Source organism: Lathamus discolor, chromosome 2 (genome assembly GCF_037157495.1).
Source record: "Lathamus discolor isolate bLatDis1 chromosome 2, bLatDis1.hap1, whole genome shotgun sequence".
NCBI classification, from domain to species: domain Eukaryota; kingdom Metazoa; phylum Chordata; class Aves; order Psittaciformes; family Psittacidae; genus Lathamus; species Lathamus discolor.
In genome coordinates this window covers 6,476,045-6,499,570 of record NC_088885.1, presented here as the reverse complement: position 1 = coordinate 6,499,570, position 23,526 = coordinate 6,476,045, and the positions used below count along the sequence as shown (strand labels likewise).

Below are 23,526 nucleotides of genomic sequence, written 5' to 3'. Positions count from 1 at the left end.
AGTAAGCATAAGCTTTGTGATAGAAGATGGATGGTCCCAGGAAATAAGTTTTACAAAGGATCTTTAACAGTAAAGTAAGGTCATATGCTATTAGGTATGAAAGAACATATGTAAAGTAAAGGGGGACCATATGGCTGCAGACAAACTGTTACAAACACAAACATTTCCTCAGGCTACAAACTTTGGTGTTATTTAAAATTCAGAACTACTGCAGCACTCTCTTACTAGTAAATGGCACCATCATTTACTACCAGAAACTCATCTCCATGTAACTCAGCTCATGTAAAAGCAAGAAATTGGAAAATCTTAATATACAGTGCACTGTTTGACCTCTAAATAGCAACACACAAAGCACTGAAGGAGAATAGAGACACTGTTCTACATGGTGCATAAAGACACATCCTAGAAAAAGAAATTCAAGGATCACTGCTCCTTCCTGTCCTCAAAAACTCTGAGCACTTAACCCAAGATGGCATTTTGACAGAACCCAGAACTTGGCTACATGGGCAGTCTGTAGTTTGTGACACATTAACATATGTTAAGGGCACATGCATAAAAACCTCTGGGAAGAAGCACAACAGGAGATGTAGCTGCTTATCTGTCAATCAGCGCAGAAACATGCCAGCAAAGAGAGGTAAGAATGCACCACACACATTCCACTCCTAAGCTTATTCTTCCTGGTTTGCAGAGCACTGGAAACATGCACATACTTTCTTAAGGCATACATTTTCTGCACACTCATGCAGGAAACCAGATAACTTGACCATCCTCTTGTAATTCAACCCTCTGGTTAGACACACACACAATGCATCATGTCAGTCCCATTCATCTCCAGTCCTGTTTGCTCCCGCTCATTCACAACACCTCATTCACTCATTCAGCCTCACTCAGAGCCATTCAGCCCTCATCTGCCGACTCCCTCTAGCACAGGCCAATTCATGCTTTTTATATACTTTGTTAGGTCAAGGACTGTTTGAGTCCTGGGGTACAGGGCTCCCCCTAAAACCTGTGTAAGTCCAACTATTACTCATCAGTGAACAACTGCTGGTTTGGTTATGCTTTACTCATACCTATCTCCTCATCCCCATGGCAGCCAGCATTTCCTTGTACTAGTAACTACACCTCCTGTGCTGCAGCAGTTTCAACAGCTAATTAAGTGTCCTGGACAATCTCCTGCTTATCCCGATCCTGTGAGTCTACTCCAAGGTAAGTTAACCATATCCAGCAAGACCTGTGCTCTGCTATCACCAACTGGCAATAAACAATGTATCATTGTTATTTTAAGGAATAATTTAGCTTGTATTATATATTTTTCTTTCTAGTGTAGCATATTTACAGCCTTTCACTGCAAATATGCTGAGTACTTCAGCTTCACTGCATATGTGTGAACGTACAAGAACGGAGCTGGACTTAACTGATGCTTCAGCTGCACACTGTGGAAGGAAAGCAACGTTAAAGTCTGAACAGGAAGTTTTCATGACATTATTCGTTAGTTTATTCATTAGTTTGTTCTCATACATGCAGAAATAGACTTTTGACTTTCACCAAGCACAATGAGTTTTTATCTGTTTGGGTTTTTTTGTTGTTTTAAGTTGTTCAACACACAGGTTGCCCACAGAGGTGGTTGTAGATAGGAAACAATCAAAAGGCATCTGGACATGGTCCTGGGCAGCTGGGTCTAAGTGGCCCTGCCTGAGGAGGGGATCTGATCCACATGATATTCAAAGGTCCTTTCCAAACTCAAACACATCTCAGTTCTGTGACTTCAGTATGAATGTGGGTGTTGCTCTGGAGATAAAGGGTATGGAGTAAAAATTCAGTGTCAAACAGAGCTGCCCTTGATAACAAATAGCTCTTACATACCACGTCCAGTGTACAAATCATACAAACCATCTCACTTTCAGAGACATATATTCTGTGTCTAATGAAATCCTTCAAAGAGGTCTTCTATTGACTTAAACCGGAAGTAGCTTAGGAATCAGTATGTGTAAGGTTATATTTGAAGCTCAGTATGATGCAAATACCCTGTAAGGATGTTCAATATTTCTAAGACACAGGTTTAAAAAACAAATGGAAAAACATTAACCCTCCTTTTCCCTTGCTCAGGCTGATGAAGGAGAGAAAAATGCCTTGACCAAAGGCAAGGACGTAACAAAAAGTAAAGGATCTTCCTGACTCCTACATTCTTTCCTCCTTCCCACTGTGCCCTGTTGCCCCACCAAAATCACCCACAATTCTAAACACTCTCTATATTTTTATATTTAATTCCAAATTCGTCACTATCTTTAAAACAGTCTTCCACAACATGCCCCAAGGACTCGGATTCTCCTCAGTCTTTATTAGGGCAAGAAGTTCATCTGCTTTACCTGACTTTACAAATGGAAGGTAACTGACAGTGACTCCTGTTTCCTTTGGGAAAGGACCAGAATCAGTGAGACAAATCCAAACATTTCAGATTCATACCTTTAAACACAGAATGTAAAAGGTGGCTCATTCCAATGACCCTTTTACCACCTTCCCTAGCTTCACTGTGTACCAACGAGAAGAGTTCTCTCCTGCTAGAAAAATCTCATTTCCAATTTTTCCATCAGCTGATCATTTGGAAAGATTTAAGAAAATTACGAACTGATGAATTCGATCTTTCAAGAGCCACAAAACTCATACTGTGTATTAAAAACAACCATACAGTGAAGCACTTCACATATGTGCATCATGGATTTTGGGCTTCTTTAGTCCTCAATTACCCTTCTAAACACAAAATTGGGTCCTTCCATCACAAGGAAGGATCCATCCTTGGTGATCCATCATATCTGTGATGGTGATCCATCATAATCATGCACATTAATGGAAACCACACACTAGTTAGGCACAGTCATCATCGAATGGTTTGGCATACCCAAGTGGGCTTGAGCTGAAACAGCTCATTTGTGTCCAGTGTGGCCACAGACACACGTTCTGGCATGTTGGCTGATGCTGAATCAAATCCTGGAGACACAAGCAAGTCTTTTATTGCACCAAGACTGGAGGTAGGAAGAGGGAGAAGAGGAAGAGGGAAGGAGAGAAGGGTATATGTTCTGTCAGAGGCATCAGACCACAAAGAACATTCAGACACGACAGTGAGACCAGAAACAGCTTGTTTGCCACAAATTTTAGCTACAGCATCAAAGAAAGGTTTCAGTGGACTGAAGCAGGGACAGACTAGTCATCCTTCTGCAGAGCCGATAGCTCTAGAAACATTACTTAGGCAATACAGTCAGCAAGTGCTGCACATTTAATTCCACCAGATGATTTCTGGAGTCATAGCAGCTACACTAAATTTGAAGGTAAAATAGTTTGAGCTTTTTCTCCTACTTTAAGTGGAAATAATTGAAAAACATCATAATAAAAAGCATATAATCACAAACCATTTCAGTACAGATGCCTTCTAAAAATGTCTCAAAATAGGAACTGTAGAAATTCTGCTCCCTTACTAAAGTTACAGCAGAAAAAATTCCCAACTGATGATCTGTAACAGACAAGAATTTGCTAAACAGTATTTTTTTCAAGCGAAAACTAAGCACCTGCAAAACTCACTTATCTTACATCAGTTTGATTCTTGGATGGTTATGTGAAGAGGGTATCAGGAATCATCCCTTGCTAATCATCATGAAAGTTGTAAGTCACGACCTGAGGTCCTGCTGTATCACATCAAGAACACCCAAGTGCTAGGAAATGCAGTATATTCAGAAAGCTTACCATGCTGGGAGGGATTCCGGTTTGTGACATCTAATTTGTCATGGAAGCCAGGACTCCTGCCAAGCCCTTCCACATCTACATCAAGGCTGGTGAAGCCATTTACTTGATTCCTGTCCCTGGTGACAGTGTTAATGCGGGTTGGGATAGGTTCAAATGTAGGGTCTAACTCCAAGATCAACCTGTTCAGTTGTTCGATGGACTGATCAATATCCAAAGTTGGAGAAGCTGGCAAGTCCCTCGCATTCTGTCCTAGATCCAGGCTATTTGTGTCCCTCTGAGGCACTGGCATTGACTTGAAGCTCTCAGCACTGACATGTTCTGCAGCTTCAGCAGTACCTGGCATGCTTCCTAGCCCCCTCTGTACAGCAGCTCTGCTGCTGGAATTACGTGTTGGGGTGTCCGGGGCTCGGGACTGGCTCTGGACACTGCCTGCATTCTCCACTGTGTTATGAATGCCAACACTAATCTCATTCTCTGGGGCAAAACCATATTGGTGAGCAGTGACCATCTGCTGCTGGCGTACCCAGGTCTGAGTAGAATAGTTACTTGGGCCATAGGCTTGAGGCTGGGGTGAAACAGAAGGATTCCGTTGTAACTGCTGAGTTGACTTTGGCTCAGTGTTTCCAAATGTCCTCTCATAGAGGGGATCAACACCAATTCCCAGGTCTGGAGCAAAAACATTGTGGTGCTCTTCCCCAGCGTTACTTCCAAAGCCATCTGAAAGAAGTGAGTTCTGACTGCTCTTGTGGCAACTGAAGTTCCCTAAGTGGGTGGAGTGCTGCCCTTCTGAGGAAGACAAAGTCCCAATGCTGTCCACACTGTGAAGGTCATGATTAGGCATTTCATCATCCAGAATATCAGTCTCCCTGTCCTTCAGTTTGGTGTCTCCATTCATATGAACTTGAGCTGGCACTATGTGGTGAGTCCCACTGTACTTGCTTCGAACATCAGTCATATCCTTGGTGGTGTTGACAGAATCCTCCAGACCAAAGCCACTGAGTAACTGGTCCAGTTCTGCCTTCTCCTGTGGGCTCAGACCCCGTTTACCTCCAGGCACAAGGCGCTCTTCAGTCTTGTCTGTCCTGGTGGAAGCTGTTGAGTGTCCTGAATCACTGCTGACAGACAGTGTATGATCACTGTGATCAGGACTGCCAGTCACGGGAACACCTTGAGCAACACCACGGATGCTGCTGTCAGAAGAGCTCTTCTTTCTCACTTTGGCATACAGACTGCCATCAATGGGACCCTGGGTATGTAGCACTGTGGAGAGAGAAGTATGAGGCATTATACAAGGGCTTTCACTGGTGTCATACCACAAAACAGAAGTACCAGAACTAACGGTATTGCTTCTGCAAAACTAAATTAGCCTTACAAATACAGCATCGAACAGTGGCATTATCTTCTTTCATTTTGTATTTCAACTTATAACAGTTTTCTTGCTAGAAATAAAACATGCCATTCATAGTTCAAGTACAGTTTTCTTTTTATGCTGTTTTGAATGTATGTTTAAAACTCCACAAACTCTTCACACCCATTTGAAGAATTACCCTGTTACAGTGCTAGAATTTGAGAGGCAGCTTACCATACATTTCATCCAAAGCAAGAATGGTTCAATACTTGCCTTGAATGTATTACGCAATTACCAGTTCATCCATTTCTACCTGATGGTCTAACTACACTACAAAGAATCATTTACTCATTTTCTTGGTGGTGCAAGGAGAAAAACAGGCTTTCAATCAGAGCTTCTGTCCTTGGAATGTATGTTAAGGCCCCTTCACAAAGGCATGTATGAGGAAATGTTAGACAATGAACTGTGCATTTCACAGTTCAACAAGGGCCACGATCCCTTAAAAATGAGAATATAACTCCTTCCTCATCAATGATGGGAAGAACTTAACTTTATTTCTGATCTCTGAGGGACTCCCTCAACTGAAGTTTATTAATAACCATTCATAATAACTTTCTTTTCTGTTTAGAACATGTTTAGAAAATACAACACTTTGCAGGAAAATGCATCTAGTTTACTAAAGCTATGTGTTGAGAACAGAGAAATTCCTGCTTCCAGATGCATGAGCACCACTTAGTACGCTTCTCTGGCACCAGCTATGCACAGAACTAGGTAAGCCAAGTTTTACCTTACAGGTAATTCAAGTGGAGAGCTTCACTGAAATGACTATACTGCTTGTGATCCCTGACCTGTTCCTGGCACCCATGAACCTTGCTGCTTCTTTCTATCTTGAGACATACAGCCTGTATGTTTTTAATCTATTTTCTGTCCTGATGCAGCCACCAGCCCATCTTATGGTTATGATTTCTCTTTAGTCGTCAACAAAAAACCGAACTGAAAACATACAACAGAAGTCAAGAGAATCACAAGTTAGAGATTAGTATCTCAGCCTTAGAATTGCATCCTGTGTACACACCTCTACACGTTATCACATATGTAGTATTTTAGATGTGCTTTACCGCTAACAGGAATCACATAAAATATATAGTCAACAATAACAAATATGAAATACATACAAAATGAGTAAAGTTGTTGAAAACAAAATCTCTTTTTGCTTCCCAGGGGGAAGGGAAATAAAATCAAACCCACAAACTTAGACAGATTTTTAGATAAAATCAGGAAATAAGAAAAAAAAAATAAAAATCCATTTGAGTTCAAAATACTACTGTGAGAATAATCTCTGCTGTGGTATCCCAGTACTACCAACACTGGACATGGTTAAAACCACAGAACACCGAATACAGCAATTAACCTCTGGAACACTTCAAAAGCTCAAGAGTTTATTTGAACCCAGCTTATTTTAGGCAAGCCACTTTTTCTTGCCTCTGCCTATTACGGCTTTTGAAAGCTGTCCTTGACGTGATAGCCCAAGAAGAAGAAATGAAGACAGCGTATAGGAGGCATATTCTTACGATCCTTTACCGAACTTGTTTGTCCAGCTCCCACACACATCACACAGGTCAGAACAACCTGAGGTAGAGTTTGGCTACTGGGGTCTTACCAGGGCTGAAAATGAACACAATTCATTCTGGTTCTTATGAAAAGCTTTAGGAGTAAATATTCCTACTGTTTGCCAAGCCAAGAAAGTGAAGTGAGTGCTTCTATTTTCCAAGGATTTAATGCTCGTTTACCAAAACATTCCTATTAAGCAGAAGTTACTGAATAATTATTCCTACCCATAGTTTGAGAATTGTTTGATGATAAAAATAAATTTGATCATTAGAATCAAGGAACAGGCAGATTTTTGTCAAAGGTAACCACCAGCTTAGTCTCCATCTGTGAGCTCCACAATCAGAAGAGTCCTGGAGAGCCCAGTGCATTTCAACATCAACTCTACCACACATTTTTGAAATACACTTAAAATGGCATTGTGATCATGAAGCTTCCAAACTAGGAAGCTTTTCCAAGCAATCCCATCTTAGAAAAAGGATTCTTCACAAACTGAACCCATGATGGCAATGAATTCATCAGTTTACAATGGCAAGAAAAGTGGTCTGGTTGGAAAAAGCCATCGTTATGGGACACACTGCCAAGTTTCCATCAGTTCAAATACCCACATACTGGAAGTTATGTGATAGGTTTAATAGATTTTAGCTAATAATTAAGGGACAACTTCTTACTTTTTAAGGATTAGGTCCTGTTACTTGTCTGATGTTGATTTTAAAAACAGCACATGCAGAAGACCAAAATGCTCCTTTTCAGAACAAGCCATCAGGCTAGGCAGAAAAGAAAGCAATTCCTCTTGCCATGGAATTTCTCTGTGGGCAAGCTGTTCCAAGTTCACTGAGGTTTATGATGTGTAAATCCCATGGTGAAAAGAGCTGCTGTGCATGAGGCTGAATGTCTCTGCACAGATATTTAAAAGCAGTATTTATGAAAAAATACCATATCTAAGGAAAACACGGCCAGTTGACAGGTTCTCAGCCTCTTTCATGCTGTGATTTCTCATAAGCTCTCACTACTGCTAGGGCAATGAACCATACTTGGTATTTTATGTGGAATTACTTCATACAGTTACCATAAGACATTGCAAGAATAAATTAAAACCAAACAAACAACCAAACCCTCCCCCTAAAACACAGTAACTCTTAAGTGATTTTTTTCTTTTCTGTGTGCTTAGCTTTGAGTTTAAAAACTAGAAAAGAAAACAATACCAAACTGCTTTGTTTTGTATAGTTTAATATCCTGAAACAAAACAGACTTGAAGTTACAGGTCTGAACTGGAATGCAGTTCAGTAAATACAGGACTAGTACACTTGAACCATTAAGAAGTCTTTCTGTTTGACTTTTCTGTTACCCAGCACTAGGCACAGTGCAGTAAATCCTTCAAACCTGCTGGTCTGCTGCAAACACTTCCCACCAGATGAAACATTCCAGCATGCAGGTTTGGTTCACCATACAGAAATTTTAAAGTACAAGATCTCTTCTCCCAAAGAAGAAGGGACAGGACAAGAGTAAACAGCCTCAAGCTGCACCAGGGGATGTTCAGACTGGAGCTGAGGAACAATTCCTGCCCCAGAGGGTGCTCAGGCATTGGAACAGGCTGCCCAGGGCAGGGCTGCAGGCACCATCCCTGCAAGTGTTCACACACCGTATGGATGCGGCCCTCAGTGCCATGGGTTAGTGGTGGCCTTGGCAGTGCTGGGGAATGGTTAGACTGGATGAGCTTAAACATCTTTTCCAGCCCAGATGATTCTATGACCTGTCAAATTCTCAGATACAGCTACGGAAGCAATGTAAAACACTGGTGCATCTCTCTCTGTCAGCCCTCCCTGTACCATCACACAGTGCCATCTAAGCACAGCAACAGTGGTACAGACAAACAACAGAAAACAGAAAATGAAACAGAAACAACAAACCTACAGTCACATAAATTATAAACCTCCATAACTGTTCATCTCTTCTATGTTTCCATTTTAAACATCTGTACAGTATCTCTACACAGAAATTGGGAAATACGTGAAAAATAATTCCTCAGTGTATTTTAATGCTGTTAGAAAGCTTCAGCAGTAGTAACCTTTTTGCTACAGCCTGGTCCCTGTTCAAATTAAAATCTCTGAAATTTGAGATGCTCCTAAGATAACCAGAGGAAGCCATGAGGATCCACAGGGGCTGGAGCACCTCCCATACAAAGACAGGCTGAGAACATCGGGGCTGTTCAGCCTGGAGAAGAGAAGCTGCAAGGAGACCTCAGAGCAGCTTTCAGTGTCTGAAGGGGGCTACAAGGATGCTGAAGAGGGACTCTTCATCAGGGACTGTAGTGATAGGACAAGGGGTGATGGGTTCAAACTGAAACAGGGCAAGTTCAGGTTAGATATAAGGAAGAAGTTCTTTACTATGAGGGTGGTGAGGCACTGGCACAGGGTGCTGTCCTAGGTTCAGCAGTAGCAGTCATGTTTCTCCTTCTTAGTAGCTGGTGCAGTGCTGTGCTTTTTAAGTGAGAAATGGTAAATGCTTCCTGAGAAGTGGTAAATGCTCCATCCCTGGCAGTGCTCAAGGCCAGCTTGGACACAGCCTTGGGTGACATGGTCTAGCGTGATGTGCCCCTCCCCATGGCAGGGGGTTGGAACTGGATGATCTTAAGGTCCTTTCCAATCCAAACCAGTCTATGATTCTATGACTAGAACCACTTTGTACAGCAACCACTGACTGTGAGTTGTCTGGGGTTCCCCATTACTACATATGCTAATGAATCACACAGCCCTGTCCACACTGAACCCACAGCAGAAGGGGTGATATCTGCATACTAGCATCCCTGTGAAATATTCTGACACCATAAAACTGGCATCTACGTTTTGTGGCATTCAGTGTCTCACACCGTTACCTCAATTGCTACTATCTAGAATGCCAGTGGATTAAAAAGCCTGTACAGCTGTGGACTTGAGTAGTATCTTATTCAGCATCAGCCTGTATTCATAATCAAGACAACAAGCCTAGGTAAACCACTTAGTAAGAACTTCACAATGAAAGAAACCAGCAGCTTGAAATATTTTATACACCCTGCATTATTATCTGATAAATTCAGATTATCTAAAATGGAAAGAAATGCAAATACATGAGAGGACAACCAAGAACTCAACTGGACTAAATAAGCAAACAATTTATCAGGATTCCCAGTACTGCACAATCCATTTAAAGTGAGCTCCCAGCTATATAAATAAGTAAGTTTAGATGCATGATCACAGAACCATAGAATGGTTCAGGTTGGAAGGGACCTTAAAGCTCATCCAGTTCCAACCCCCTGCCATGGGCAGGGATACCTTCCACGAGACCAGGTTGCTCAAATGGGAATGTAATCAGTAAAACATCGGATATAGATGCAGATGTCCTACTCAGGTATCCGTATCTGAAAGTCTGGTCCACTCACAAATCCCTAAGGCAATTTCTCAAAGCAGTGGCTCCCCAGTCAGAGGCTGCACCAGTCACAAGAAGGATGGTGAGCCTAAGACCCTACTTCTGATAAATATACTAGAGCTTGAGGAGCTGTGTCTGTGTACAAGTGAAGCAAGAAACAGAAACGTTTGGGACCTGATGACTTTTGGTTGTGAATTTAAAGATGACAATATTGTCAGACTTCATAAGGAAACACCTGCAATTGAGGGATAAAACTATTTATTTGCAACTAGACCATTTGGCTCTAGCGGGCAGCTGTATTTTTAGGAACCTCAAGTAGTCACCAAAATGTTACCAGTTTCCATTATTAGCACATGACAATGAATGAGACTCACAGCTCAACAAAAACTCAGCTGCTTCCAAGGAGTCTGGATAGTTGAACTTGCAGCTCCTGATTATGAAAACACAATGGGTATTGCACATGACAAACAGAAATGATTTTCCAATCATTTGCAGTGTTTTAATCATCTGCGGTGTTGTAAGAAAGCATTCTTAGATTCATTTTGCCTTTTTAAAAACGGAATTATGACAAGCACTTACATGCAATTACCCAGTAATGAATGAAAAATCTGCTGGGTGATGCTGAACAGCATTAGGAATTTAGTTTTACTAACACAGACTCGTGTAACATTTGTCACTACAAGTCCAGTGGAAAGAACACATCTTAGCTGAGGTTAAAAATCAACTCTACCTAGACTTTTTTCTCTCCTAACTCAGTTTAAAAGGAATATGAAATATGAACATGAGGCAAAAATAATAATTTCATATTAAAATATACGCATTTCTGCCAGAGGGGAATTAAATGTACACACTCTGTTGACAGAGTAAGCATTTAGAAAGCACATGCATACACCAGTGGTTTTACCAAATGTTATACTGGGCAGCCTGAGATATGTTTCTAAACCAGAGTAACCCAGAGAATACTTGGATATGACTTACTTTACATTGAAACAACTATCACAAATCTATTTCCAAAGTCTCAATCTCATAGCAGAGAGCATGCAAATAGTCAAAATAAATACTAGACTTTGATTTTTGTTCACGCATTTTATATAAAATGTATATATACAATATTTTTATGTAAGTTCTCTCTATAAACTATATATATATAAATACATGGTTTATATAACTATGTATGTCACTTATTTGTTCATAAACCCAGAACAAATGAACTCCTCAAACACTATAAACCTTTAAATTACAAGGGTTTGAAGGCGTTCTCATAACACCTTCATTTCATATTCTACTTTTTTTCTAAATCATGATTTTGAAATACCTCTGCACTAAGACTTTTGGACTTCTTTTTACTCTGGTATTAATCCATGTGTTCCCCAAAAAAGTGATAACCAACTTAACTGCGTAAATGAAGCTATGCATGTAGACAGGGAAAAAGAAAATGAGAAAATCTTGCAGCAAAGCAAGATTTCGTTCTATCCACCTTGCTAAGCAATGGAACTGCAGAGGCCTCATGCATTCGATACCTCAGCTCAATGCACATCTGTATCCCTGCTCTCAGTTTTTCCAAGGAAGCAACACTCTGTAAAATGTGGGAGTAACACAGCTGTCAAAAACCAAGAGAAGTTCACAACAGAGGAGACCTAAGTACTGCTGGAATTTAGCTAACCAAAATGAAGGGGCCCACTTTCTTTCAGCCTGACCTCTCTTCCAAGGAGCTGTTCCAACTCCCTGAACTGCTCAGGCTGAAGCCTGACAAAATTCCCACACTGACTCTGAATTACACACACACACACCAGTATCGGTGTCTCTCCTATGAATGCAAGCCTCAGAGAAAGGGTATGTGTGTATTTTCACTCTCATACCTAATACACAAAGAGCAACTTATATAAAAATTAGGAGCTGAAATACCAGCACATACCACATTCAGCAGCTTTCTTCCAAGCCTGTGTTTCCTGGCACTTCCCTCCTTGAAATCCAAATATCCAAAGGCAGGCTTGTGAGTTAAAAAGAGGTTTCAGTCTTTCAGCCTTTTGACTTGTCCATTCACCACTTGTGAAAACACATACAAATGCAAGCCAGCTAGGTAAACACACATACCACAAATCCAGCAAGAGCCATTCTGACCCCAACAAAAAGAAGGTTGCAAACACACAAACCTTTGCATGCTGTACCCTCGTTCATGTTGCAGCAGGAAACATTACAGGAGAGCTGGATTATTTTTTTCAACCTCAGAAATAAATAAATCTACCTTCAGGCAAACCTGGACAAGTCCAGAGCTGCATTCCTTCAAAGTTGAATCTTTTTAAGTGTGCTTGTCTTTTCCTTTCTCCCTCCCTAAGAAACACAGGCCGTCATTCCTTCCAAACTCTTCCCATATAACTCCTATAAAATCCATACAGAAATACACGTGGTTTGTATTTCCAGCTCTTGAACCACAACAAAGCTTACCTCTTTACTAGGCACGACCAGGAACTTTCTGCAATAGTCAATCACTGGCTCATTAACATTCTCTAAGCGAAACCCTGCACACAGGAAAGCCAGAGTTAGGGCAAACACCCCAGTTTAAAAAGGCAAGAAATGTCTCTACTCCTGCTGCTTGAGCTGCAGCCGCTGTTCCTGCTCCTGGAGGTAAATGGTCTTGCTAAAGAAGCATGAGACTTGTAGCAGCCAGAAAAAGCAAGTGAAAATGTAAACACAAGGGTGGAGCCTGAGGGGACAATCAGGTTCAATGAAATCTGAACTCCTGGAGCCAAGGAGGAATGGAAACGTGTTGGCTGAAAAGGTAATTCAGTCTAGAAGTTATTTCCTTACAGTGGTTCTTTTCTCTGGCTGTTTCAGTATCCAAATGAAGCCAAGTGAGTTTCAGCTCACAGATCATTTAGCCACAAGCTTATGTTTGCTTGCTTTTGATATCTTTTTTCCTAAACCAAACAGCAGCTCTGCATAAATTAACTCACCCTATGGATAGTTTACCAGCAACAGATTCATTAAGACACATCACCATGCTGCACCACCTTAGTAGTGCTTCACACAATTACTGCAAGAATGCTTTGGGAACTCAAGTGAGCCCTATATAACTACTGCTTAAACCTATCCATGGATGTGTTTACTAAGATGTCGGTGCTCAAGGCCAGGCTGGACAGAGCCTTGGATAGCATGGTTTAGTGGGAGGTGTCCATGCCCATGGCAGGGGGGTTGGAACTAGATGATCTTGAGGACCTTTCCAACACTAACTATTCTATGATTCTATGTTCTCAAACTGCATCACTCAACTGTTTTTGCTGATGCTTCCTCTGTTACCAGCCACAGGCTTTCTGGTACACATCAGCCTTTGCAGTGCTGGGTACTTCCGGTTGTGTGCATGTTCCCACATCTAAGGATACTGGATTACTGGGTGTGCCAGCCTGGTCCAGTTCACATGTAGAACATTTAAATCCTGAAGGCCAGGCTATACCACTCCAGAGTTTTTATGCTGACTGTTGTGAGTACAGATGATACCTGGTCTGGCACAAAGTGGCAAAGAGTCATGCAAATGAACTGGTCACAATGAACTCATCAGAACTTTTCAGGAAAAAGCTATGATCAGCACTATGAATATGTATCATCTCAGACCCCTGCATTGCCCAGTTATGCTTTCTACAGTTTGGAGACCTAAAACTGCATTCAGTGCAACTCTCAAATTGGTATATATAAAGTAGGTCATGATTTAGTAAATTGGTGCAAGGTTGCAAGATCAGTTCCTGGTTCATAAACAGTCATCTGGCAATCCTGTAATACATTTTTAGAGAGTTTTTAGAGAATTATAGTTTGAGAATAATGAAATGGACTGGAAAGGAAGGAAAAACGTATAATGTCATCTTCTACCACTGTTTTTCCCTCCCCTGACTATCCAAGACATGCAAGCAAATGCTGATGTTCATATACACAGTCCATTTTAAAGAACTGGTTTTCCAATATGAAATAGCAGTAGCTAAGTAGTGAGGAATCTGTCTGCTTTGCCGTGCCTCACAAGTCCCTGACTCCAATAAAAAAAAAACAAAGGAGGCTAAAGAAAACAAGGGTTGTATCACAAAAAAAAAGTGACCAAACACTCTGAAAGGAAACAAACTGAAGAGGCTGCTGTTAGCAAAAACAAGCAGGATCCTCAGACTCACATAAGGTTGAATCTTTTGAGAAGCAAAGAAGAGGGCATCCAAGACCCTACAGAATCTTTATGCTATGCAAATGCTAATATATATTTCTCAGCCATTCCAAAGCATCACATTTGTATTTTAATGCTTTTACAAGTACTGTGGAGTAAGAAAAAACTGCTTCACAAAGCACAGCTCGCAGAGCAGGGGGTGGCTGCTGTCCAGCCAGCATGAGGCACAGGCAGAGCCCGCCAGTAGAGACTCACCCTTAGAATACTACTGCAAATACACTGTCCAACTTTTGCCCACCTGGGATCAAAAGAAAATAGTACTTGTACCATGATACAAAGTACAAAGAAGACCAATTTTTACTGCACTCTCATATACAGAAAGCAGTAGCCATTGTGTCATCTTGATTCTCCTTCTGCAAACTTTTCCAGTCATCCATGCAGACTTTAACTTGAAGCAGCTTGTGCTTGGATAACTAGCCAAGGAATAACAAAACATCATGGTACAGTAAGATTGCTATGAGTACAAAACACTAAGTAAGTGAAGTTTAAGGGTATTACAGAGTCACTGAACTATGTGAAACGATTTCCTTGTGTGCATTCCAAAAACAAAGCCCATCTTCAGGAATACTCCATGAATTTACACGTACTCCAAATGTTACGGTTCAGAATTCATGATTATTCTTCCTTACAGCTGGAACAGCACACTCGCCTTGAGTCATGGCTTTTTTCTTACTATATGGTTAGGCTTCCAGCAAAAATCAGTTATAGTCATTACAAGTGAAACAGCAGAAAACCACAGATGACTCTACAGGGTTGCTGAAGGCTGTACAGGACCACAGTAAAAACCAAAGGGCTTAAAAGAGCTGCCTAAAAGGTCAACATAATGAACTTTCTGTTGAGTATGCAACATGTAATTTAACAGTATTATCATTATTAATAAAATTGCTCCACCACTCTATGGTGCTTTCAATAAACTCATCTTTGGGTGTTTCTAAGCAGGTCCACAAACTGTGAAGGGAAGCTAAAGCACAGTTATATTTATCAGAGCTCTTTGATTGCCTAACTTACTAATTAAACTTACAGGGACTCAAGAGACTTCTGGCTTATTTTTAGGTATTGGAGAAACAGTAGAAGTAATATATAGTAACCTTATATGGTAATAATTATAGTATCTGCCTTTCTTGAAACGGGTATTTGAAGATGATCTACATTTGCTCAATACAAGCATATACTAATATAATAAAATATCTAGTTTTGGTGGCAAATTTCTCATGTGTCTCCATGACTGAGAAGCAAAAAGTTCTTCCTACAAAGAATATTTTATGCACATTTACCAAAAGGAGCACAAGGAAGAGCCTGACACCAGGAACGTAAGATGAGCTTTGGGAGTCTAGGAAGTCTCTTAAAACGGGTAATAGATTAGGAGACATTCTTCAACATCCAGAATAAGACTGAGAAACAATACAGAACATGAGGAACCTGGAGACATAGTCTAGCCTGTACTACTTGTGAGACAACAGCTCAGTGAGCAGGGCCACCTTAGAAACTACACAGATGAAGGCATATACCACAGTGCTTCCAACTGTGTTTACTAAGAAAAAAGACCTGCCCTTTCAGCAGGCAACATATTTACAGACTTCAGGAATAGAAAGGTCAAGATAAAAGAGCTTGAGGAATGCAACTTTTGCTTTCACAGTTGAAGATGTCCACGGTAAGAAGTAGACTTGGGTTCTGACAAAAGAGCTTCCCTCTGCGTACTGGAAGTTGCCTCCTTCTGTTCTGACTGGAAGGAATTTGAACTAGCTGCTATTCCTCAGCATCCAGATACTGTCCATGCTTGAAAGCAGAATCTAAGTAGGTATCAATATGCAGGCAGACCTGAAGTTGGCCCCATCTCTCAATTTGCCCTTATTCCTTAGCAGTTTGACCGAAAGCTCTCCAGTGTTCACAGAAATCCTTACAACAGAAGGGATCAAAGATAAACGTTTAACACTCAACAAGTGCAACTGCAGGAGCAGGGGTAGAGATACCCAGGACAGCTTTCTGGGACTGATCCATGAATAACAAGTGTACTATCTTTAGCAAAGCTTCATGCGCAGCTACTAAGAACCACTGAAAGGTGTTTGCACTAAGGGCTGCTACTGTTATTGGTACAGCTAAAATTCTGCTGTTGGTCACTTAAAATTTAGTATCTCATGGCTTGGAGGAACTTATTTGACCACATTGTACTGTCAGAAATGCCTGTGGTTTATAGTGCTAAAAGAACACTTGCAGAGTGGTACGTTTCATTCTGTACAGATTATCAAACGTAACAGCTCTTCAAAATGAGACACGGAAATGCAGAGTTGTGGAACTCAGGAGAGCCAGTGTTTCATTCTGTCTTTTCTGAAGTCAAGAAAAACCCACCAGCACATATATGAAGTGGTTGTACAAGTAGTAACAAGGCTTTGGAAATGCACGCAAGAGGGGAAAAACATATCTTTTGATGGTTCACTAAAGAGAACCACTATGTGTTGAAGATGCAGGCAGAGCCCTCAGTTCTTCAGTACACACTGTATGTCTTCAATGGCAGAAACCAACATGTTTCATTAATCAGTGTGCCAGACTCTCAACTAAATGGACAGTTCTGGATAATCCCAACAGCAATGTATGCTCAATTTGCTGGAAGAGCTCTCCTTTAAAAACCAGTACACATTACAGAGCCAGGCCTTCCTGACCAAAGCACCTCCACAACCAAAACATTTTGCACCAACTGTAAGCAGAAACTCATGCTTCTCCTGTGGTATATTTATGTGGAAGGAAACACTGGTTTGGACATTAGTGTTTAAATTTACAGTATTGACAACCATAGACTGCAGTTGACATGACTAAGAAACAGGCACATGCTAAAAGGTAAATGCAAGCCAGCTCAAGAATACAAATACACTGGGCAAATAAAGACTTGCTGGATGAAGCAGTGTTACATGGCCCCAAGATAACGGCCTTTGGGCAATACATAGAGAATTGGGAAGCAGAAGAGTGAATGCTGTTACCTTCCTCCAGGCTTCTACAGTCTGAATCCTCCTGTGCTGGACAGAGAGGTATTTTATAGAGTCTTATCAAAATAGAACTGCAAAAGATATCTGACTGTGTCACAAACTACCGTAAAATGTATATTAAAACACAATTTGCTGAGCCTCTTTGGTTCTAAAAGCGTAATAATAGCCTTTGACAAAGAGCTACTGAATAACATCCTTGAGATAACGACACTGCCTATTACTGAGGCAAGACAGGCATTAACAGTGATAGGCTCTGCAGTAGTTTTGAAAGTAACTGACATATGCAACCTGTGCTTCAAATCAACCTGTGCACTGTTAAACACACTGATACCCGGGAGGTGTGGGGGCAAGTGTGCCCAGAAAGGGAAGTACAGGCAGTCAGAGACAGGAGGCTAATGGAAAAAAACAGGGGCCTAGGGTAAATGCCGAGGGAACCCTGTTTCTAATCTGCTCTTGTTTTCAGACATAAGACTTTAAATATTTATCTTGGGTATTACCACTCCTCTCTGGCATGCAGCATTCTGGACTGGGGGGGACGGACTGTTCTGGTTTTATTTGAGAAAAGTTTAAACTCAGCAGAACTGACAAATGCAAAAGTCAATGTCCCAGTGCACTAAGTAAAATGCACATGACTCCTCACACATCAGTATGCTTATATGTGGGGGTAAAAGACTGGTTTGCAAAAGAACTTGTCAGGCCAAGTTCTGGAGCTCAGCTTAGCACTTAAGTAAACACTCAAGACTTTCAAAAAGGTGTTCAGTGTATCTTAAGAGATACTCCTTAAAAATGAGCCAAAAAAAGGTCACTTTAAATTGGTAAATCCTTTGAAATTATGGCCCCTGACTGCACTTAACTGTCAGCTCCCCATCCAAAATACTCAAACACTTTTTGGGGGGTTAACAAAAAGCCCCAAACACACCAACGTAAACAAATAACAACAACCACCCCCACCACACAACACACTAAAACCCCCAAAACATGAAAAATAAGAGATTTCGAACCAGAGCAATCTTAGCTAATCAGGCACAATCTTGAAAACACTTCATAAACATGCATTTAGTCTCTAACATATTGAGCTGAAACCCAATATTTAAGACAGAATACTGTTACAATCAATGCTGTATTAAAGGAGGAGAGAACCACTTATTGCTGCACAAGTGGAAATGAAACCTTGTAATCCCATGTTTGCATTCAATATTACAGACATACAAAAGAAACTATTTCATATTAATTTATCTCCAATTCATTGTCAGCCTCATGATTAAAACGACTAAGTGGGTTTAAATTACGTGTGTATATATATATATGTATATATATAAGAGAATTTACAAAACTTCAAGAAACAGAAGGCACAGATTTCCTCAGAGAAAACCAATTAAAGGCATTTCAGATACTATTTCAAGGTGGCAGCATTTTATAGGGTGTTCTTTCTCTATTTTCTAGAGATGTTTCTATTTTCATTGTCAAACATCAAGAGGGGAAATCGCAGGACACCTTTTCATCCCTACCTTCTAACAAATCTCTCTTTGTCTCAAAATAGAGACATCCAGCTGGTGACTAAAAGCTGGAATTACCATTTTCTCGCTACCAATTTATCCTTCAGCTCCACTCACCAGAAATGGCATCAAACCTGCTGTTTTCTTTGGTAGGCATCTGCATTCCTGTTAAGGTACCACGGCCAAGCAGTTTTGCCTCAGACCTTGAGTTTTGCAATACTGAAGGGGCCCTCTGGGAAAACAAGTGTTTAACTACATGAGAGGGCACCTCCCTACTGAATAGCTATTTACTTTGGATTGAAGAGGAGAAAAAAAATTCAATAAAAGTCAAACATCCCATCTAATCACATGACATGGGTGCATACCAGAATGTTGGTTATTGCCTACCTGGAGACGCTCACATCCTTTTCATTTGTGAAAAGAAAAAGACCAGGAGCAAACCAGTTCATAAATATTTGGCAATTTTGGACTGCTTGGTGGTGATTACAGTTACAAAAGACTAGAAAATCTGTAAAGCAACACTCCGGAGATACAGGAATTTGGATTCCCTCAGCCCTACCCTATTTGGCTTGAATGAAAACCATCCTTTTGTTTCCAAAGTGGTTTCTTTTCTAATTATCACTGTTAAGCAAGTAAACCACTTTGCTAGGAAACAAACAGCAAGGTTCTGTGGAGAAAGATACTTAACTTCCTGCCTTGTAAAGACTTGCTGCAAGTCCTTCTCTTGTCATTTTAAACAATTTCTAACACGCGTGCATGTTCTTTTTCCTTCCACGTGTTGCAGAGCTGGCAGACAAGAGTGCAGAGGGATTTAGTGGTTGTTAAAGTAAGTGAAATGTCTTAAAATGGAACACAAAACAAGAACCAGGTTCATTTCTGTTGCCAGTCCACTGAATTCAGTCAAACTAAAACAAATACCTTCATGGTAGGTTCATTCTCTCTCTAGAATAATCTTAGCATTCTATCAGGATATGTAGAATAAACCTGAGATAAAGCAGCCATAGACAGTGCAAAAGGAACAGCAGCATTCATCTTTTCTTCCAGTTATTCACCTTTTCTATCAAAACAAGTTTCTGCTCTGCAGTTATACATTTAATGTTTATTTTAATACCTCTGATTTCATTTGCAGAACACCTCAGAGCTCAGGATTGCACCAAGGATCCCTTGGTGGGTTCCACACAAACTGATGGTTCCTATGCAAAAGAAGGCTTGCATTTTCAGTAGAAGGGGAGTGTTCAACAACAGTATCTCTCACTCAATATGCCAAGTAATAATCCTGAAAATTACCAAGGAGAACTAAAAACCCTCCACAAAAGACAAGTCAAACCTTTTCCATTTACCTCACTTTGGGAGGCGGGAAAGATTTTTTCCCAAACCTATGTGTCATTTGGTATGAGGTAAAGTATTTGGTAAAGCATTTCAGGGAGTGGGAAGGGATTACTTGTTTCTTTCAGCTTTCTGTTCCCATAGAAAATACTTCATCCTCATTTATCACTACTCCCCCTCTCCTGCCCCAAGTGCCAGAATTAAAAGCAGTAATTACTTTTGCTAGGTTTTGATCATAACAGCTACTAAGCCAAACATTAGTTTAGTCCATCACTGCACTTCAAACTACTCCTAAAATATGACCATGAACAGTCCCAATACCCAAATCAGTAGAAATATAAAGGAGATGGATATGACCTTAGCAATCAAAAGGGAAACAGTGCAGTACAGCTGACAGCATGTGAGCTCCAATATCAGTTACAAAGCAGAAAACATGATTATTGAGAGGATTTGATAAATTTAAATGTAGACATAACAGAAGATACTACTCATTTGTGCCCACAGGTGGTGCATCTTTGTGGTCAACTTACTATTTTGCAGGAAATGAGTAACCTTTTGTAAATCCATACACGTCTATTGGCTAGTAATTGATGCCTTGATGACAAAGAGCACTCAGTAAGATCAAAAGTCATTTTTCTTCCCTCTCGCCCACAAAACACACACAAGACTTGATAAATGCTATGACTTTAAAACCACAAGAAAACCAATGATAACTACCTCAGACTTCTACCTGGTAGTAGGAAGCCCTCCTGAGTCTAGTGGTTCCAAATCCTACGTTTAATGCGTACTTTTAAATCAGCATAACAGAAGTCTCTGTGCTAATGTACTGCTTGAGAAGAAGGAAATTTGATACAAACTTAGAAACTTAAAATCTTCAGTCTGTTATGGAGGACCATTCATGCAATATCCAGAAGACACCTCCTAAGGGATCTGAAGAGAAACCATATTTCTGAGAACTTCTTCCAATCATTTATTACTTTCTAATTATCAAAATTCCTATACTGTTAGGAATGAGGTATAAAGCACTAGATCCAGAGAGCAAACTGCCCCAAAACCTGCATATGTTCAACACAACCTTATTATCATCAAAGGGTTCAAGATCATTTAAAAGGCAATTGCTTCTGTCTGCAATACTGTATCATGCCAACAAACCAAGATACTTTGGGTACATTTTTCTTTTATCATGTCCTTTCATCTTTTGTTCTTTTGGTAACAAGGCCAAATAGGTGTTGGATTTCAAAAGAGAAATTGCTTTCTTGTTCTCTTCTGATTTTCCACCTGAAATCGGCATCTCCTCTTGGTCTCTCACCTGTGGCAAAAACTAGGGTTCAATACATCTTTTTAACGCAAAAGCACAATATTGAACCACTGTACAAAGCATAAGAAGTCTGTCCTGGTGTTTATAAATCCTACATAAAAGAAGACCTAAGCAAACTACGCTTACCTCAAACAGCAGAATAATCTTATCTTTATGCTGAGTACAGATCTCATCCTTTAAATCTAGCTGTCCCCTGGGTATGTTTCTTTAGCCCCTTCTGATATTTTGTCGAGACTATGCAGGGACAAATGCTCTGCCCGCAATTTGGTTTTGAGCATCATATGGTAACACCCTGCCTCCTAAATGTTTACTTGAGAAAAGAAGATCTGGACACATCTCCTGTGCTTATGGTATATTGTCTAGCTTCAACTGTAGTGATTTCTCTGCAGATTCACAATGCCTGTGCTAACACATCATACTTATATTGTCTCTCAGGTAAATAAAAATACACCATGCACGCAAATTCCATATAAAAGCCTGTAAAGTGCCACATATAAAACTTATGAACATCAGTCTAACTGTACTTATGAGTGGTCTGCAATCAAGTCTTCTACAGGGCCTAAGTAGCATGCAATTCTGTATCTTTCAGCAGCGTGCTGCCTATATATTCAGCTCTGCTTTCCATTTCCTGTATTGCAATGCAATGCACGAGGATGGGAAGGTCAAATATATCTATTCAATCAATCTGAGCCACTAAAAAAAAGTCCCATCAATGCATTGCTTGCTGAGGGCTAACAGAGGAGGGGAAAAAAGACTTGGGGGTGGGGGGAGAAAATAATATGGAAGCATCTTGGGTAGAAATTAAGACTTCTTCAGACAAAATTCAGTCTCTCTGATGTAACTCCTTCAAAAAGGCACTGCACAGCCTTTCTTATCGAACTACAAAACCTCTCAGGACTCCCTACAGAGCACTCTACCTGCCTCATGTAAGGGTGCCAAGTAACTGTTCTCTTGTCACCGTTTGTTTTCCCCTAGTATTCTGCATATTTGCAAATACTGCTGTACAAGAGTCATGCAGTGGTAAAAAAGTCAAGCTCTCATCATGCCTCTGCCCCTAAACCCCTCACAGATGTAAGTCGTTAGCTAGTCAAATGCTAAACTCAGATTATAAAAATCAATGGAAACTGAGCCTAGAGAGAGCTAATCAAGGATCCTAACTCTGCCTTTCTCTCATTTCATAACAGGAGAGCTGTAAAAACAAGAACTTTGGCATCCATTCAATACCTTCTCTCATGTTTTTACTTGCAAGCATGGCAGGCTTGCTGTGCACTGAGGTGTGCAGCCACAGGTGTGATATTCTGAGTCCTCACAGGAGAACTGTATCCATTAAAAGCACAACATTCACTCAAGGAAAGCGTTCGGAAAGCATCCACACTGGAGTCAGAATCTGAAGGCAGCTACTGGAGGCTTTCATCTGCTACATGTATCGGCAGATTACAGAAGAGAAATCTAGGAATTAAAATGGCAGTTTGGAAATGGGCACATTTATGAGGGGATATATGCAAATACTCATGCACTTTGCTATTTATCTATAACTTTAGAGCCTAGCTCACCTCCTGCAACACTCTAGATAACATAGTAAGTACTGAAGGCTACAAACTCACCACATCACTTAATTGTTCTTAAAATTCTCTATTAGGATTCCAACTAGATGCTTTAGAAAACCACAAAATATAACTTAAGCAAATTTACAACTAGTAAAATAACTTGTATCAACTAGCTGTGGCTCAGAGTCCAACTTGGTGCAGTAACATGAAACTCTCAATTACTGCAGCTTTCTTTCCATTAAAGCTACTGAAGCTAAATAGGGAAGGGTATACAGCGACTTAACATGACGGGGAACTGGCACTAGGTACAAGCAAATGAGGTCTCCTTCCTCTGTCCCAAATGCACAGTTGTGAGAGGTTTTGCCTTGGCCTCATATGACTGAAGTACTCACCTTCCCCATCAGGGCTCATATTTTCATAGGAATCCCAGCGTATCAGTGGGTCTGAGGTATTGTAATCAACTATTACTCCATGGTCATTCTGAAGGTGTTTAAATCCTAAAAAAGAAACATCTGTTTGAGACAAAAAATTATCGTGGCCACATTTGTAGTTACATACATGCATATG

General features: G+C 40.5%; 1 protein-coding gene across 9 annotated transcripts in view; it reads right to left on the bottom strand.

Annotated features, from left to right (window-relative positions):
• The window catches only part of TNS3 (tensin 3), a 201,500-nt gene that overhangs the window by 51,009 nt on the left and 126,965 nt on the right, over positions 1-23,526 (bottom strand). For all 9 annotated transcript variants that reach the window (XM_065665617.1, XM_065665618.1, XM_065665619.1 and 6 more), the window contains 2 exons: positions 23,352-23,456; positions 3,736-4,995 (listed from right to left, as the gene is read on the bottom strand). In XM_065665617.1, the coding sequence (XP_065521689.1) occupies positions 3,736-4,995; positions 23,352-23,456 (1,365 nt within the window). The remainder of the gene's footprint in view (positions 1-3,735; positions 4,996-23,351; positions 23,457-23,526) is intronic.